The sequence below is a fragment of the Lepus europaeus genome, chromosome 15 (genome assembly GCF_033115175.1).
Source record: "Lepus europaeus isolate LE1 chromosome 15, mLepTim1.pri, whole genome shotgun sequence".
NCBI classification, from domain to species: domain Eukaryota; kingdom Metazoa; phylum Chordata; class Mammalia; order Lagomorpha; family Leporidae; genus Lepus; species Lepus europaeus.
This window is the reverse complement of record NC_084841.1, coordinates 66,272,335-66,290,074: the sequence shown is the minus strand read 5'-3', so window position 1 is coordinate 66,290,074 and position 17,740 is coordinate 66,272,335. Positions and strand designations below refer to the sequence as shown.

Genomic DNA, 17,740 nt, shown 5'->3' with positions numbered 1-17,740 from the left:
AATTTGCTCTTGAAGTACTGATGTGAACCCCAGAAGATTCCCATGCTAATTGGAGTATGCTTGTTTAGCACTTCATATGCTCGTGCTGCCTTCTTTGAGCCATTACATTGTTGCATAGGTTTTGAGGACATTATTAATATTACACAATCAACCCTTGTGCAACAGTGACGAGAAAGGTAAAGAAAACCATGCTCAGATGAGATGGCTCCGCTGGGCATGATATAGCTATTATGTCATGTCAATTAAGTCATTTCTGAAACAAGAGGTATCTGTTTGAAGTAAAATAGGTATTACTTTTAATTGGCACCATGAGTTCTGACCTGAATCTCACAATGAGCAACTTTTTATGATAGCTAAAAGGATAAAAATATTGGCATCAGGCACAGAAGAATCTGTGTCGGGTGGTTTTATGGGAATTCTCCTCTCAGGATGCTTGGGGAACTTTAAAAGAGGACAAACTTTGAACTCAAATGTTTATCTTCAGTCATCCCTAAGGTTCAGTTCTGTTTTCAATGTATATGTCCTCTTTCGATGAGAATTTTTTTTAAAACTAAGTTATTACCCCAAGATAATCAGACAAAAGTATAGCATGACCACAGTGTTAATATGAATGATTTAATGTTCCATTTTCACTTTTCAGATTTCTAGTAATGTGCATATCAGAATTTAAAATTTTAAAAAGGCATAAAAGATTCAGCACAACAATGGGTAACTACTATTGCAATAAAAATAAAAATAAACATTCTGACATCCAATTAATAGTGTCCAGTAAAAAGGAAAATATCGTCCATGATGCACTCAAACGTGGGACTTGGCAGCAGCAATCACCTCGTTATTTTTGATGGCATCTACAGGGCCGTAGCACTAAGAGCAAATCAATTTCAAGAACATAATACATTCAACTTAGAGTGAAAAAAAATCAAACACCAGAAATCCAACATAAACTACTCTATTTTGCTACTTTTTTCTTTAAAACTGTTTCAAGGAATAACATATCATTTACACAACAATTTGTAAGTGCAATTTTCAGCCTGATTCTAATTTTACATAGTATGTAGTTGAACTTTGATTTATTAAGTACCCATCATGTATTTCAGCTAAACCAGTTTCACCTAGGCTCATGATTGAAATACAAGAACAAAAACTGGGAGAAAAGAAAAAGCTCTAAGTAAAACTTCATCATCAAATTCGTCCCTCAAATAACTATCACCTAGTTAGACAGCTTCCCAGCATTGGAAATAACCAGTCTCCCATGCTCCCTGGCCTCTAACTCACCCTTTCTGGAAAACGTGCCAATTATTACATCTACAGAGCCTCTGCGACTCTACCCTTAGTTCTTGAACCTTTCCTGCCTTTGCCTTCTGCTCTGTTAGTTAATCTGCTTGAGGTCACTTTTGACCATCTTTGCCACTTCCTATCTGTGTGTCCCTTAAAAGCTGCTCCACTTGGCTGTTTGCGGCTTTTATCCCTTATAAAATAGTAACAACAATAACAGTGTCATCTCAGGGTTATGGGGAGGACCTGTGATGAGTTGATACAGTGGCTGGCATAGGTAACTGCTCAACACACAGCCGCTACCATTGTTTCTACCTGGAGGGATGGTGGATGCTCTGCCACTCTACAGAAGTGTTTAACTCAGCAAAACGTCCCTGGGAGGTCTCCAGCTTTTATGTCTTCTTTTCTCCCGGTTCCATGCTTCACACTCCATGCTGGCATTGACATGGGCCTCTGTTCTGCACAAGAGGGTCTCAGGGTGGGGAGTGAAGCAAGCAGAGGGAACATTAAGTGAGCATCAGAACACTTGCCACTGTCCCAGTCCTCCCTTGTCCTTTGGCCCCCCTGTCTGCACAAGGGTTCCACTGAAGTTCTCCTGAAGGAAGAAAGCCACAAGCTCAGCTGGGAGGCATCCTCATCAAAGTCCATTCTCTGTGTGCAATGCATACCATCTCTAAATTATTCTCAAATGTGAATCAGTCTGCCCTACACCCACTCAGTGCTGGTAAAAGTCCTGCTCTGGCCCATAGCAGTTCTGAAATTGCACTGGGCTGGTATGTTGAGGTCTTTCAGCCAAGGATATGGGACTATTCCTTGATCAGACCAAAATTCCACACCTTGAGAAGCTCTCTCTGGCTCCATCCTTAGAGTCTAAGAGATTTTTTTTTCCTTTTCATTATCTCCTTTGGTGGCAATCAAAGCAGTTGTTGGAATAAGCCCCCACAGAGCCTGCAAAGTTTTTTCAGTCACCTCCACATGAGAACAGTGGAGTCTGCAGACTTGTCTGAAATCTTGAGCCATCACAGCCCTGTAGTCCAAGGTCATGAATCCTTCAGCGGTATGATTTGATCAAAAAGAACTGAGTTCTTCGATGGTATGCCCATAGTTCATTTTGAGACGTAGTACTATGTTTCTTTTCTTTCCTTTTTTTTTTTTTTTTTTTTTTTGCAACACCACTGCCACTCCCTCCCTCTGCCTCACGCACATCCCCTAAGCATACATGTTCTAAATTTTTCCTTCAATGTAAGGGGTGCTCCCTGAGTCTGTGGGCTGTACACCTAGTCTGATCTTTTCCCAGGGGCCATTTTCATTAGTTTCCTCATTTTCATGCAAGATTTTACTGAACATTTGCCCAGGGTAGATGGGTGCAGAGGACACTCACATGGTAAACGATTGTGGAACCACAAGATAATAGAATAGGACAGAATCCTAGTTCCCTGAACCACCACCTGAAAGACAGCTGCCCGCAGATCAGAAACACCTTCAGCAGATGAAGCCATCAGTAAGAATTTGCTTCTGAGGAGCCTTCAAAAAGTTCATGGAGAATTTGTAATCAAAAAAAAAAAAAAGTATGTGAGACAGGAAAGGAATAGGACTCAACCAGCTCCTCCCAACTGGACCATGAATCCATGCCCAACCACAGGTGCCTCCACCCAGCTCCAAAACTATCAGCACCAAGGAACACCCAGCCCCTAACTGCAAATGACCCCCTCCTGCCCCTTTAGGGACTTCCCCAGCCTGTATGAGTCTGGAATAATTAATTAGACTGCAGAAGGAGTGACTGGCAATGAACCCCAGACCAAGCAGAACTGGAGTGCTGTGTGTTGAGAGAGCTAAGCCAGAGACAGAGAGAGCACATCCATGCCCCGCTCAACGTCATAAAACCCCTGGTCAGCTTCCTTCAGGAAGAAAGTCAGTGGAACCTCTGAGTCCTGCTCTCCCCCTCATGCGTGGTCATAAACTCCCAATATACCTTGTCTGGGTTGAATATAGACCACCTGTCACTTTCGTTACCAATGAGTCAAAAACTTCAGTTTGGTATAATACACATGGATGTAAAAAATGTTACACCAGGGATGGATGTTGGCATGCAGCAAGTTAAGCCTCCAGGGAACACCCACTTCTCATATTCAAGTGCCAGTTCAAGTCCCAGCTACTCTGTTTCCAACACTGCTCCCTGCTAATGCACCTGGGAAAGCAATGCAAGATGGCCCAAGTGCTTTGGCCCCAGCCACCTACACAGGAGACTGGGAAGAAGCTCCTGGCTCCTGGGACTGTCTGAAACAGTCTCAATCCCAGTCATTTCAACCATTTGTGGAATGAACCAGTAGATGGAAGATCTCTCTAAATCTGTAATTCTGCCCTTCAGATAAGCAAACAAAATTTTAAAAAATAAAGAAATCCAAACTAGCTTTTTATTTAATGTTCAATTTTTTGTGTGTTCTGTTTTTATCATTTGAGAGGCAGATAGAAAGAGACAGAGTGTTCATCCCTGGTGCACTTCAAAATACCAAAAATGAAGCCAGAATTCAAGAACTCCATCCAGGTCCCTCGTGTGGGTGGTGCGAACCAGGTACTTGGGCAATCACTGCTGCTCCCAGTGTTCTGCATTAGCAGGAAGCTGGAGTCAGAAGTAGAGTCAGATACTGAACCAAGCACTCGGATGCAGGCATTTCAAGCACTAGGCCAAACAGCTGCCATCTAACAAGCTTTTAAATGTACAATATAACAATCAACATAAACATGTTCTAGATTTAACACCAAAATACTGATAGAAAATGTTGTTTGCTCTTTATTGTCCATCTAACTCATTGGCTAAATGCTACCTCTTAATATTGTTCCATTTTATTACAATTGATACAAATGTTCTATATGCATATTTTGTACATGCAGAGAAAATTGTTTGGAGGCATATCTTCGAATATCTTAAAAATGGTTCACCTTGGTAAATTGGATACAAATAGACATAAGAGGAAGACATGCCTTTATTTTCTCCTTCCTGCAATAACACATTGTGTAATTTTTGTTACTGTGTGAATGACTCATTCTCGTAAATGTTTTTGATAGAAAAGATTGTTAGAACTGAATGATTGAATCTGAAATAGCTTCATTTGCATTAAATGCCTAGAACAATGCCATGCTAGCATAGGACTTCAGTAAACAGTTGTTAAGTGAATAAATAAATCAAGCTATTTTATTCAGAGTATTAGTACAGGAAATGAAGGAGAAGTTAGTGTTGGTGGATTCTACCCATACAGAGATCTGGGTTGTGACAGAATTGACAGCTGACAGTTGCTTTCCAGGGACACATCATTAAGAGCTTTGTTCATATTATTCTTGAAAAGCTAATAATAAAATTAAATTAGCTATTACCAAAATAGGCTTAATTATATATTTAATCATTGGTGGAGGAATTTTTTAATATTGCTCAAAAAATACTTAAAGATTTAAGGTTTTAAAATGGAGAGTGTGCATCCCATTCAATATGATGCATAAAAGATTTGAATCTACCACATTTTCTTAATGTCTTTTGAATCAGTTTTATTTTTTTCCAAAGAAACCTTTTATTTAATGAGTAAAAAAGTACAACTTTAGGAATATAGTGATTCTTCCCCCCATACCCACCCTACCACCCCACCTCCTCTTCCCTCTCCCATTCCCAGTCCCATTCTCCATTAAGATTCATTTTTTAATTAACTTTATACACAGAAGACCAACTCTATATTAAGGAAAGATTTCAACAGTTTTCACCCCCCCACATACACACACAAAACATGAAAAACTGAGAATAAGTTTTATAGTTAATTCTCATAGTACAACTCATTAAGGACAGAGGTCCTACATGGGGTGTAAGCGCACAGTGACTCCTGTTGTTAATTTAACAGTTAACACTCATGTATGAGATCAGTGACCATCCGAGGCTGTTGACATGAGCTGCCAAGGTTATAGAAGCCTTTTGAGTCCACAATTTCTGTCAGTATTTAGAGGCCATAAGCAAAATACAAGTTCTCGCCTCCCTTCAAAGAAAAGTACATCCTTCTTTGATGGCCCCTTCTTTCCCCTATGGTCTCACTCACAGAGATCCTTCATGTAAGACATTTTTTTCTGCCACAATGTCTTGGCTTTCCATGCCTGAAATGCCTTTATGGGCTTTTCAGCCAGACCAGAATGCCTTAAGGGCTGATTCTGAGGTCAGAGTTCTGTTGAGAGCAATTGTCATTCTATGAGTCTACTGTATGGACTGCTTCTCATGTTGGAGCATTCTCTCCTTTTTAATTCTATCTATTGCTATTACCAGACACTTGATCTTATTTATATGACCCCATTAACACATAATCCTAGCTATATGATCAACTAAACACTTAATATGATCACTTTAACATTTAATATGCATTACTGCCACCCAGCTTAATGGGATTTGGAGTCCCATGGCAAGTTTTAGCTGTACTCTTAGAAGTAAGTCCATAAGAATGTATGAAACTCCTCCCTCTCTTATTTCCACTCTTATGTTTTACTGGGATCTATTTTCAAGTGACTTTATACACATATGATTAATTCCATATCAAGTAAATAGTTAAGCCAATGGTATTAAGAAGGAAAAAATAATTGTTCCTAGATAATCAAGATGGGCTGTTCAAGTCATTGTTTCTCAAAGTGTCAATTTCATTTTTACAGGTTTCCTTTTATGTGCTCTGTTGGTATCACAGATCAGGGAGAATGTATAGTATTTGTCCCTTTGGGACTAGTATATTTCACTAAGTATGATGTTTTCCAGATTCATCCATTTTGTTGCAAATGACCAGATTTCATTTTTTAATGCTGTGTAGTATTCCATAGAGTACATATCCCATGATTCTTTATTCAGTCTTCAGTTGACCAGAATTTAGGTTGAGTCCATGTCTTAGCTATGGTGAATTGAGCTTCAATAAACACGGGGATGCAAATAACTCTTTTATTAGATGATTTCATTTCCCTTGGGTAAATTCAGACGAGTGGGATGGCTGGGTTGTATGGTAGAACTCTATTCAGATTTCTGAGGTATTTCCAAACTGTCTTCCATAGTGCTTCTACCAGTTTACATCCCCACTAACAGAGGATTAGTGTGCCTTTTCCCCTACATCCACACCAGCATTTGTTTGTTGATTTCTGTATGAAAGCCATTCTAACTGAGGTGAGGTGAAACTTCATTGTGATTTTAATTTACATTTCCCTGATGGATAGTGATCCTGAGCATTTTTTCATTTCATTCATAAATGTCTGCCATTTAGATTTCCTCTTTTGAAAAATGGTTGTTTAAGTCTTTTGCCCATTTCTTAACTGACTTGTTTGTTTTGTTGTTGTTGAGTTTCTTAATCTCGTTATATACTCTGATTATTTTTTTAACTTTTATTTAATAAATATAAATTTCCAAAGTACAGCTTTTGGATTACAGTGGCTTTATCCCCCCATAATTTCCATCCCACCTGCAACCCTCCCATCTCCCGCTCCCTCTCCCATCCCATTCAAATCAAGATTCATTTTCAATTATCTTTAAATACAGAAGATCAATTTAGTATATATTAAGTAAAGATTTCAACAGTTTGCACCCACACAGAATCACAAAGTGTAAAGTACTGTTTGAGTACTAGTTATAGCATTAATTCACATTGTACAACACATTAAGGACAGAGATCCACGGTTCACTTGGCTAATCCTCCACCTGTGGCACTGGTACTCCGAGTTCTAGTCCTAGTTGGGGTGCCAGATTCTGTCCCGGTTGCTCCTCTTCCAGTCCAGCTCTCTACTGTGGCCCGGGAAGGCAGTGGAGGATGACCCAAAGTGCTTGGGCCCTGTACCCCCATGGGAGACCAGGAGGGAGCACCTGGCTCCTAGCTTCAGATCAGCACAGTATGCCAGCCGTAGTGGCCATTTGTGGGGGTGAACCAATGGAAGGAAGACCTTTCTCTCTGTTGCTCTCTCTCTCACTGTCTAACTCTGCCTGTCAAAAAGAAAAAGAAAGAAACACTATACTCTGGTTATTAACCCTTTATTAGTTGCATGGTTTGCAAACAATTTCTCCCAGTCTGTCAGTTGACTTGTCACTTTCCTGACTGTTTCTTTTGCAGTTACAGAAGCTTCTCAATTTGATGTATTCATATTTCTCAAATTTGGCTTTTATTTCCTGTGCCTCTGGGGTCTTTTCCAGAAACTCTTTGCCTGTGCCAATGTCTTGCAGGGTTTGCCCAATGCTAATAATTTTATGGTAGTTGTAGATTTAGGTCTTTAATCAATCTTGAATGGACTTTTGTGTAAGGTGTAAGGTAGGGGTCCTGCTTCATACTTCTGCATGTGGAATTCAGTTTTCCCATTTGCTGAAGAGACTGTCCTTGCTCCAGGAATTTGTTTTAGCTCCTTTGTCAAATAAAAGTTTCTTATAGATGCTTAGATCGATTTATGGCATTTCTATTCTGTTACATTGGTCTACATGTCTATTTTTGTACCAATAGCAGGGTGTTTTGATTATAATTGCCTTGTAGTATGTCTTGAAATCTGGCATTGTGATGCTTCTGGCTTTGTTTGTTTGTTTTGTTATGTTTTGTTTTGGTATGAGATTGCATTAGCTATTCAAGGTCTCCTGTGTTTCCAAATGAATTTCAACATTATTTTTTTCTAGATCTGAGAAGAATGTCTTTGGTATTTTGATTGGTATTGCATTGAATTTGTAAATTACTTTCAGAAGAATGGATATTTTGATGATATTGTTTCTTCCAATCCTTGAACATGGAAGTTTTTCCCATTTTTTGTATTCTTCTATTTCTTTCTTTAATGTTTTTTTAATTATAATTGTAGGGATCTTCGACATCATTGGTTAAATTTATTCCAAGATTTTCAAATTTTTTTGTAGCTACTGTGACTGGAATTAATCTTAGAAGTTCTCTTTAGCCATGGCATTGTCTGTGTATACAAAGGTTGTTGTTGTTTGTGTATTGATTTTATATCCTGCTACTTTACCAATCTCTTCTATGAGTTTCAATAGTCTCTTTGTGGAGACTTTTGGATCCCCTATCTATAGAAGCATGCCACCTGAAAATAGGGATAGTTTGACTTCCTCTTTCCTGATTTGAATCCCTTTGATTTCTTTTTCTTGCCTAATGGATCTGACTGAAACTTCCAGGACTATATTGAATAGCAATAGTGAGAGTGGGCGTCCTTGTCTGGTTCCAGAACTCAGTGGGAATGCTTCCAACTTTACCCAATCAATAGGATGCTGGCCGTGGGTTTGTTATAAATTTCCCTGTGTTGAGGAATGTTCCTTCTAAACCCAATTTGCTTAGAATTTTCATCATGAAAGGGTGCTGTATTGTGTCAAATGTTTTCTGTGCATCTATTGATAAACATATGGTTTTTGTTCTTCAGTTTGTTAATGTAATGCATCACATTGATTGATGTGCAAATGCTGAACTATCCCTCCATACCAAGGATAAATCCCACTTGATCTGGGTGAATGATCTTTCTGATGTGTTGTTGGATTCAATTGGCCAGAATTTTGTTGAGGATTTTTGTATCTATATTCATCAGGGAAACTGGTCTGTAGTTTTCATTCTCTGTTTTGTCTTTTCCAGGTTTAGGAATTGGGGTGATGCTGACGTCATAGAAAGAATTTGGAAAGATTCCCTCCTTTTCAATTGTTTGGAATAGTTTGAGGAGAATTGGAGTTGGCTCATCTTTAAATGCCTGGTAGAATTCAACAGTGAAGCCATTCAGTCCTAGGTTTTTCTTTGTTGGGAGGGTATTTATTACTGATTCAATTTCTGTCTTGGTTATGGGTGTCTTTAGGTTTTCTATGTCTTCTTGAATTAATCTAGGTAAGTTATGTGTCCAAGAATCTATCCATTTCTGCTAGGTTTCCCATTTGTTGGCACACAGCTTTTTGTAGTGATTTCTGATTATTCTTTTTATTTCTGTAGTGTCTGTTGTTACATTTTCTTTTTCATCTCTAATTTTAGTGATTTGGGTCTTCTCTCTCTCTCTTTTTTTTTTTTGGTTAGTTGGGCCAACATTGTGTCAATTTTGTTTATTTTTTTCAAAAAAACAGCTCTTCATTTTGCTGATATTTTGTAATTTTTGTTTCAATTTTATTGACTTTTTTCTCTAATTTTAGTTATTTCTTTTCTCCTACTAGTTTTGAGTTTGGTTTGCTGTTATTTTTCTAGATCCTTTAGATGCATTGATAATGCATTATTTGTTGCCTTTCCAATTTCTTGATGTACCCACCAATTGCTATAAACTTTTCTCTTAACACTGTTTTTGCTGTATCTCATAAGTTTTGGTATGCTCTTTTGTCATTTTCACTTGTTTCCAGAAATTTTTGATTTCTGTTTTGATTTCTTCTATGACCCCCTATTCATTCAAGAGTGTGTTGTTCAGTCTCCATCTGTTTGTGTAAATTCTAGAAATTCCTGAATTGCTGATTTCCAGCTTCATTGCATTGTGGTCTGAGTAGATGCATGGTATGATTTAATTTTTTTTAATTTGCTGAGACTTGCTTTATGCACTAGCATGTGATCAGTCCTAGAGAAAGTTCCATGCACTGGTAAGAAAAATGTGTATTCTGTGGCTGTAGGGTGGAAGGCTCTGTAGACATCCGCTAAGTCTATTTGGTCTATAGTGTTGATTAACTCTGTTGTTTCATTGTTTATTTTCTGTCTTGTTGATCTGTCCATTGCTGAAAATGGAGTATTAAAGTCCTCCATTACTATTGTATTTGAGTCTATATCTCCCTTTAAGCCCTTTAACATTTCTTTTATATATCCAGGTACCCTGTAATTAGGTGCATATACATTTATAATATTCATATCTTCCTGTTGCATTGATCCTTTAATCATTATATAGTGTTCTTCTTTGTCTCTTTCAATAGTTTTTGTGTTAAGGTCTATTTTGTTTGAGATTAGGATGGCCACACCAGCTCTTTTATGATTTCTGTTAGCATGGATTATCTTTTTCCATCCTTTCAGTTTCAGTCTGCATGCATCTTTGCTGGAAAGGTATGTTTCTTGTAGGCAGCAAATAGATAGGTTTTCTTTTTTAATCCATTCAGCCAGTCTGTGTCTTTTAACAGGGGAGTTGAGACCATTTATATTCAGGCTGACTATTTTTAAGTATCAACTTTGCCCTGCTATGTTTCCATAAATAGTAATGTTTTTGTATTTTGGATTTCCTTTGTACTTTTGCTGGGTCATTTTCTGCAATCATCTTCTTTCATAGTGATGTTGCTGTTTCTGTTCCTGTATGTAGCACATCCTTGAGCTTCTTATATATCTCACCATTTTCTTCTTGCCTGTAGAGTTTCTGATGAGAAGTCTGCAGTGAGTCTAATTGGATTTCCTCTGAATGTGATTTGGCAATTCTCTCATGCACATTTTTTTGACAGGCAGATTTAGACAGAGAGAGAGAGAGAGAGCGACAGAGAGAAAGGTCTTCCTTTCCGTTGGTTCACCCCCACAAATGGCCGCTACGGATGGCGTACTGCGCTGATCTGAAGCCAGGAGCCAGGAGCTCCCTCCTGGTCTCCCATGCAGGTGCAGGGCCCAAGCACTTTAGGCCATCCTCCACTGCCTTCCCGGGCCACAGTAGAGAGCTGGACTGGAAGAGGAGCAACTGGGACAGAATCCAGCCCTCCAACCGGAACTAGAACCCGGGGTGCCAGCACCGCTAGCAGAGGATTAGCCAAGTGAGCCGTGGCGCCGGCCATCTCATGCACATTTTAAGATCTTTTCTTCATGTTTTACTGTGGGGAATTTTACTACAATGTGTTGTAGTGAAGATCTCTTCTGGTCAGGTCTATTGGGAGTTCTGTGTACTTCCTGTGTTAAATTTATCTTTCTTTCTCCAGATTGGGGAAGTTTCCTGTTATTATTTCATTAAGAAGACCTTCTAATCCTTTCTCTCTTTCCACACCTTCTGGAATTCCTAGGATCTGTATGTTGGGTGGTTTGATAAAATATTGTAGATCTCCAACTATGTTTTTAGTTTTCTAATTTCTTCTTCTTTTATTGGGTCTGACTGTAATATTTCCAGAAATTTTTCCTCTAGTTCTGATATTCTTTCTTCTGTCTCACCTATTCTGTTAAGGCTTTCCTCTGCATCTCCTATCTGATCTATTGAATTCTTCATTTCTAGTATTTCATTCTGACTTCTCTTTAATATCTCAATTTCTTGAGAGTGCTTTTCATTTAGATTGTGAATTTGCTTCTGATTGCTTCTAAGTAATCTGACGATTTGTGAAATTAAGATAGGATGGGGTTAAATTGGAATGTAAAATTGAGGCAGGATAGGGTTAAAATGAAGTCGCTTGAGCTAACTGCATATCTTGCTTCTGTGCAAAATGCTTTGGCTTGCAAAATGCATTTTGTTTAAGATAACTAGACTTTAGCTGACCTTGTAACATGTGATGATTGTGCTAATGTTTTTATGAGATAATGGAGCATGTGACAATTATTTTAGGAGCTATGTTAAGTTTTTGGTCATGATGACCCCGTGTTTATGCTTACTCAAGGTCTTCCGTCCCCTCACCCTGGAAGTTTGTCATGCATCTTATGAGAATTTGTCATGCTGTGGTTTATCTTGTGATTCTTGGCAATGACGTGGAGATATGCTAATGTTGTGGTTTTCAATCTTAAATACGCTGTGCGGTTGATGATCGCCGCCTCTCTTCTCACACTGCACCAGAGAGTGTTGTTGTGCTTGGAGTTGGCCCATCTGCGCAGATGTAATAAACTTCCTCTTGCTTTTTTTGCATTGGTTGGACTGGAATTCGTGCTTCTGGGGGTCTCTCTCTATAGGACACCAATTTTTAGGGTCCTACATTGGGGGCTCGTCCGGGATTGGAGACCCCAGACCCACGCTCCATTTTCCAATCGGAGGTAAGTTTTTGCTGTTTTAAGTGTTTTTTTGTGTTCTGTTGATTTTGTTGATTTTTTATTTTTTTCCCGGGGCGCTTGACGTACCGGAGGTTCATGTTTTACTGAGATTGTGCCTGCAGGACCTGTATCTGAAAAGAGCCAGTAGTAGGAAGGACAGACGTGTCAAGACCCCTGGCTCAGGCCCTTGGAGGACGCTCCATTGGCGGTATTCTGGGGGGGCCTGGCGGGTGGCAGCCGCTTCGCTCCCATCACTAAGCTTACCTGGGGAGCGTGGCGGGTGGCAGCCGCTTCGCTCTCATCGGAAGCTCTGGTTAGGATTCAGTAGGGTTTCTTCCCCGGGAGAAGAGCTGGTGGCAGCAGCCACTCCCGTTTTGGTTTCAGTTTTGTTGCGCGCAGGTCTCGTCTCATTAGGGCGCGCAGGTCTCGTTCCAGTGTTGTGCGCAGTGTCTTTGTGAAGTCTTGTGATTTGTGAGTCTTGTGGTTGTTTTCTGTGTTTTAATATACTAACCTTAATTGCCTTTCCCCTCCAACATGGGACAGGAATTAACTACACCTTTGAGTCTTACTCTAGGTCATTGGAGAGAGGTCCGGGAACGGGCCCAAAACTTGTCTATAAGAGTGCAGAAGAAGAACTGGACAAGTTTTTGTACGTCTGAGTGGCCAGCCTTAAACATCGGGTGGCCACGGGATGGGACTTTTGACTCTCAAATTATCTTACAGGTGAAGAGCCAGGTCTGCAAGGGAGGTAAAGAAGGGCGCCCGAAACAAGTACCCTACATCTTTGTGTGGGAGGACCTGGCGAAAAACCCCCCAGACTGGGTAAAACCTTTCCTCCTTTCTAACAGGGCGGTGGCAGAGCTCGATCCTGCTATACCCACCGCCGCCCTGAGAATGAAGCCCAGTTCTGAATTGTCAGCAGTTGCTCTGGGGGTGGCGTCGAGCCCCAAACCCCCTCCGATTTTACCCGCAACACCCCTAGTATCGGAACTTGCAGACCAGGGCAAAAACCCTACTTCAACCCTCTACCCATTGCAGGAATTGGACACCCTCAAACCTGAAAAACCCTTAGCTCTCTCAGGCGAGCAGGAAGATCTTTTGCCTTTTGAAGACTGCGTAAGAAAAGATAGAGGAGGAAGGACCCCCGGCCCGTTCTAACTGGCCGTCCTCCTCCTCCATATAACTAGGATCTCAAGCCCTGGCAGGACTTGCAGGGCCTGTTTTACTAACATTAATTTTACTATACTTAAATGAAACTCTGTAGGAGACTCAGACTCTACTGCCAGACTCTCCTGAAGAGATTAGCTGAAGGGGTTAAAGTTATTTAGTTAAAAACAAAAGGGGAAGTTTAAGATGGGCTAAGAAACAGAAACTAATTAGGATCCTGGCCACCACAGTTGGAGGGAAGCAGAGTAAGGGAAAATCAGAATAGGCAGGGACCCCGGGAGACCGACAAAAGCACAGAAAAGTGCCCAAATAAGATCCGACTAACAACGGGAATCCAGAGATGCACGTCTGCCACACGGGACTGAACTGACCGAAAACGGCCTCTGTGGATAATACTTCATCACCTCCTGCGGTGTCCGGGACGGGCCCACGTGAGCCGACATCCCCCTAGCTTCCGGAGTACAACGGGGACAACAGTGAGAGGCGGTCGAACGAGGTCAGTGGTATGGGTTTCTATCTCCAACCCCCCTTCCGAGAACTTTGCTCGGCAGGCAGAGCTGATCGCTATGAACCAAGCACTCCGTGCAGCCAAGAAATAGGAGTGGGTGAAAATGCACAAGAACAGCAGGTACGCTTTCGCCACTACCCATGGGGAACTCAGAACAGACAAAGGCTTTTCCGACGAAGCGCCAATGTTTCCCCGATTTGGACAACCAAAGGTACTGGGGTCAGATAATGGACCCAGCTTTGTCTCCCGGGCAAGCTAGAGGTGGCCAGGGTGCAGGGGGTTTAGCTAAAGAAAGCTTTATTCAGCTAGGGGAAGCTTTAACCATAACGGAGAGCTGGCACTGGGGACTGGGTCGAGATGTCGCCGATGGGTGTTAAACTATATTTGTTTTCCCAATTGATCTGGTCTGGGCTGGATGTGGAGGCGTGGATGCAGCGACAGGCACAGCACTATAACAAACTGGGTAGTGCTGGCTTGCACTGCGTTCAGGCTTCTGTATATAAACTGCGTATGGAAACCCACACTCGCGGTAGATCGGTTGTAATTCTTTTGCAACTTCCCTACCCCGCCAGGCTTTGCTTAAATGTTCGCCTCCCGGGGCTTCGAAGGCTTCCAAGAGGAGCAGTCCCCAGCTTTGCTCTCCGACCTCTCTGCCATGGAGTCGGCACCTAACAACGACCCTGGGACTGGGGCTGTGAAGGAGAAGCTCCGGGAGAAACTCCGGGGGCCAGAGGGCAGCCGAGGTGGCAGCCGGGGCAGCTATAATCCCCTGCAGTACCAGGTGGCACACTGCGGGCAGATGGCCGTGCACCTGCCTCCGACCTTGACGGCACCAGGCCAGCCCCTGTGTGTCCCCGAGGCCCCCTTGGCCACCACTGTGCCCCCTGTGCACCTGCCCCCAACCCTGACGGCACCAGGCCAGCCCCTGTGCGTCCCCGAGGCCCCCGTGGCCACCATCGTGCCCCCCAACAGCCCCCTCAAGGCGCCCTCCCCGGCTGACCCCTCGGAGGAGGACAAGGAGGAAGTGAAGGACAGCCTGGAATACCGGCTGCGGCGGGAGCGCAACAATATCGCCGTGCGCAAGAGCAGGGATAAGGCCAAGCGGCGCATCCTGGAGATACAACAGTACATGGCAGAAAATGAGCAGCTGCGCAGCCGCGTGAGGCAGCTCACGCAGGAGCTGGATATCCTGCGCAGGTGTTTGAAAGCTATTATAAATTTGTTGTCATTGGTCAGTACAGAAATTAAAAGTTAAGGACATAAAAGAAAAGAGTATCATTGGTAAAAAGGGCTAAAGAGAAAAGAGCTTTTTATATAAGGAAAGGACATGGTTTCTAAATCCGGATGGCTAGTTTACTCTAGACTAGAATGAAAATGGTAAAATGTTTACAGTAAGTCGAAGAGGGTGTGTGAAAGTCGAAGAGGGTGTGTAAAAGTATTTGGGTCAATTCAGCTGAACAGGCACCATTAATCCAAATTTGTATGATGTGCTTTCTGTTTTTGTCTCTGTTGTATTTTCTGTTTTTAAATTCTGATGCCTTTGTGTAATTTTTCTATCCCGCGGAACATACTTCCCCTACCCTGTAGACTTGCTTTTGTGCTCATAGAATCTGCTGCAAGGCACAGAGATGTGCCTGTAAACCTGTGTCTGGCAGCGGATTTGGTGGGCGCATGGGGAGGCGGCCGGCTGCCGCCTATCAGCTTAAACTTGGACAACACCAAAGCTACAACTGGACGGTCTTTTAAGAGTCTTATCTTGAGGGGAGTGGCTCTTGGAATCCGCTCGGGATGGGACTCTTTAAGACTGTTTAGTATTCCTACCCGGCTCCCCTCCTTTGTTGCAGGATAAAGAAAAAGTTTCGTGCTCCCACACTCGTTTCAGATCCTGTGCCTGGCCGGCCTGCTATGATTTCAGACCCTTTTGTGACCACGAGCTCTCTGCCAGGGCAAGACCCCCTGACCGGACGGCCCGGCTCGGCTCTGATCGTAAAGGAGCTGAAATGCATTGGGACCATAATCGTGCCCTTGCTGGAGATAAAGCTGGGCATGCCTGACGCAGCCGTGGACATCAGCACCGAGGTCACCACCAAGGACTTAAGAAAGAAAGAAGTGGTAAAGAAGGCGGAGCATGAGAAAGACGAGGTAAACCTGGACAAGAGGCCCCAACCTGTAAAAAGTAAGCTCGACGAACAGGAGGAGCGGAGGAAAAGGCGCTTGGAACAGAACAAGGCGGTGTGGGCCCGGAGGAAGGAGCGCACGGAGACCCTGCAGCGGGAGTTTGAGCGGCTGGAGTTCAGAAACGCGGTACTAAAGATACAGGTCAGGGAGCTGGAGCAGGAGCGGCAGCAGCTGATTCTCGTACTGAACCGGCGCCGCCCCACCTGCATTGTCCGCACCGACAGCATCCCTACCCCTTGGATCTAATATTAATGGCTGCGGTGCAAATGGTATAACTTATCCCCATAATTTCACTTAAATTTTAAGATTAAAATTTGACCAAAAGAAAAGGGGGGGATGTGAAATTAAGATAGGATGGGGTTAAATTGGAATGTAAAATTGAGGCAGGATAGGGTTAAAATGAAGTCGCTTGAGCTAACTGCATATCTTGCTTCTGTGCAAAATGCTTTGGCTTGCAAAATGCATTTTGTTTAAGATAACTAGACTTTAGCTGACCTTGTAACATGTGATGATTGTGCTAATGCTTTTATGAGATAATGGAGCATGTGACAATTATTTTAGGAGCTATGTTAAGTTTTTGGTCATGATGACCCCGTGTTTATGCTTACTCAAGGTCTTCCGTCCCCTCACCCTGGAAGTTTGTCATGCATCTTATGAGAATTTGTCATGCTGTGGTTTATCTTGTGATTCTTGGCAATGACGTGGAGATATGCTAATGTTGTGGTTTTCAATCTTAAATACGCTGTGCGGTTGATGATCGCCGCCTCTCTTCTCACACTGCACCAGAGAGTGTTGTTGTGCTTGGAGTTGGCCCATCTGCGCAGATGTAATAAACTTCCTCTTGCTTTTTTTGCATCGGTTGGACTGGAATTCGTGCTTCTGGGGGTCTCTCTCTATAGGACACCAATTTTTAGGGTCCTACAGATTAATTTTCTGAATTCCATTTCTGGCATATCCTCAATCTCTTCATCTTCACCTTCTAATATTGAAGAGTTGTACTGTTCCTTTGGGGGTTCATAGAGTCTTCCTTATTCTTATTTAGAGTTTTTCCTTTGTTTTTTGGCATTTATGTATTTTTTTTCTTTTTTATCTGGTTGCTTTTCTCTATAATTTGTGTCTTTGCACTTTGGGTGAGGTTTCACTCTGTTATTAGTCACTATGTGTCTGTGCATTGCAAGTGGAAGCATGCAGCCCCGCCTACTGAAGCCCAGCTCACTTCTCAGTTGTGGTGGGCGTGGGTGCTAGCTCTGGTGCATGGAGCCCCACCTACTGGGGCCTGGCTCGCTTTTCAATGGTGAATGGAATGAGCTCCAGTTTTTGATATTCAGGGCTTCTCCTTGCTCTACAGCTTGCGTGTACAACATGCAAGAGAAGAAATTACTCTGAAATGTTGTGGCCCTCGTTCCTGGGGGGGGGGGGGGTGTGTGTGATGAGGTGGCTCCTGCAGTTGATAGGTTGGGAGAGGGAGGGGACATTGATGGGCAGGGAGGTGCCCGCCCTCTCTGTTTGTTCCTCTATACCTTCTCTTTTTTCCTTTGTGGAACTTCAAGCACAGTTCACCAAGCTCATGCTCCTGCTGCTATCTGCAGCTCCATGGACCCACGATTTCCCATCTAACCTGGTCCACTGGGGGCTGGTTCCAGCCTCCTTGTTCCATGCCTCTGGCATGCCTCCATTGCTTCCCTTTCTTATTTGTTCCTTCAACATGGATCTG

The 17,740-nt window shown here is 42.4% G+C and overlaps 2 protein-coding genes across 2 annotated transcripts; both read left to right on the top strand.

Moving 5' to 3' along the window:
* The first annotated feature begins 14,342 nt into the window (after nucleotides 1-14,342).
* On the top strand, nucleotides 14,343-15,115 carry LOC133774714 (CCAAT/enhancer-binding protein epsilon-like). The gene is made up of 2 exons (XM_062212621.1): nucleotides 14,343-14,684; nucleotides 14,766-15,115. Exons 1-2 carry the CDS (start codon nucleotides 14,432-14,434, stop codon nucleotides 15,101-15,103), a joined length of 591 nt encoding a protein of 196 aa, XP_062068605.1. The 5' UTR covers nucleotides 14,343-14,431; the 3' UTR covers nucleotides 15,104-15,115.
* Nucleotides 15,116-15,326: 211 nt separating this feature from the next.
* On the top strand, nucleotides 15,327-16,272 carry LOC133774313 (jun dimerization protein 2-like). The gene has a single exon (XM_062211951.1). The coding sequence runs from the start codon at nucleotides 15,754-15,756 to the stop codon at nucleotides 16,270-16,272; it is 519 nt and encodes a 172-aa protein (XP_062067935.1). The 5' UTR covers nucleotides 15,327-15,753.
* Nucleotides 16,273-17,740: the final 1,468 nt, after the last annotated feature.

Coding starts and splice junctions, on each gene's coding strand:
- LOC133774714 (XM_062212621.1), top strand. CDS start 14,432: ATGTTCGCCTCCCGGGGCTTCGAAGGCTTCCAAGAGGAGCAGTCCCCA. Junction 14,685..14,765: donor TCCGACCTTGACGGCACCAG/GCCAGCCCCTGT, acceptor TGACGGCACCAG/GCCAGCCCCTGTGCGTCCCC.
- LOC133774313 (XM_062211951.1), top strand. CDS start 15,754: ATGATTTCAGACCCTTTTGTGACCACGAGCTCTCTGCCAGGGCAAGAC.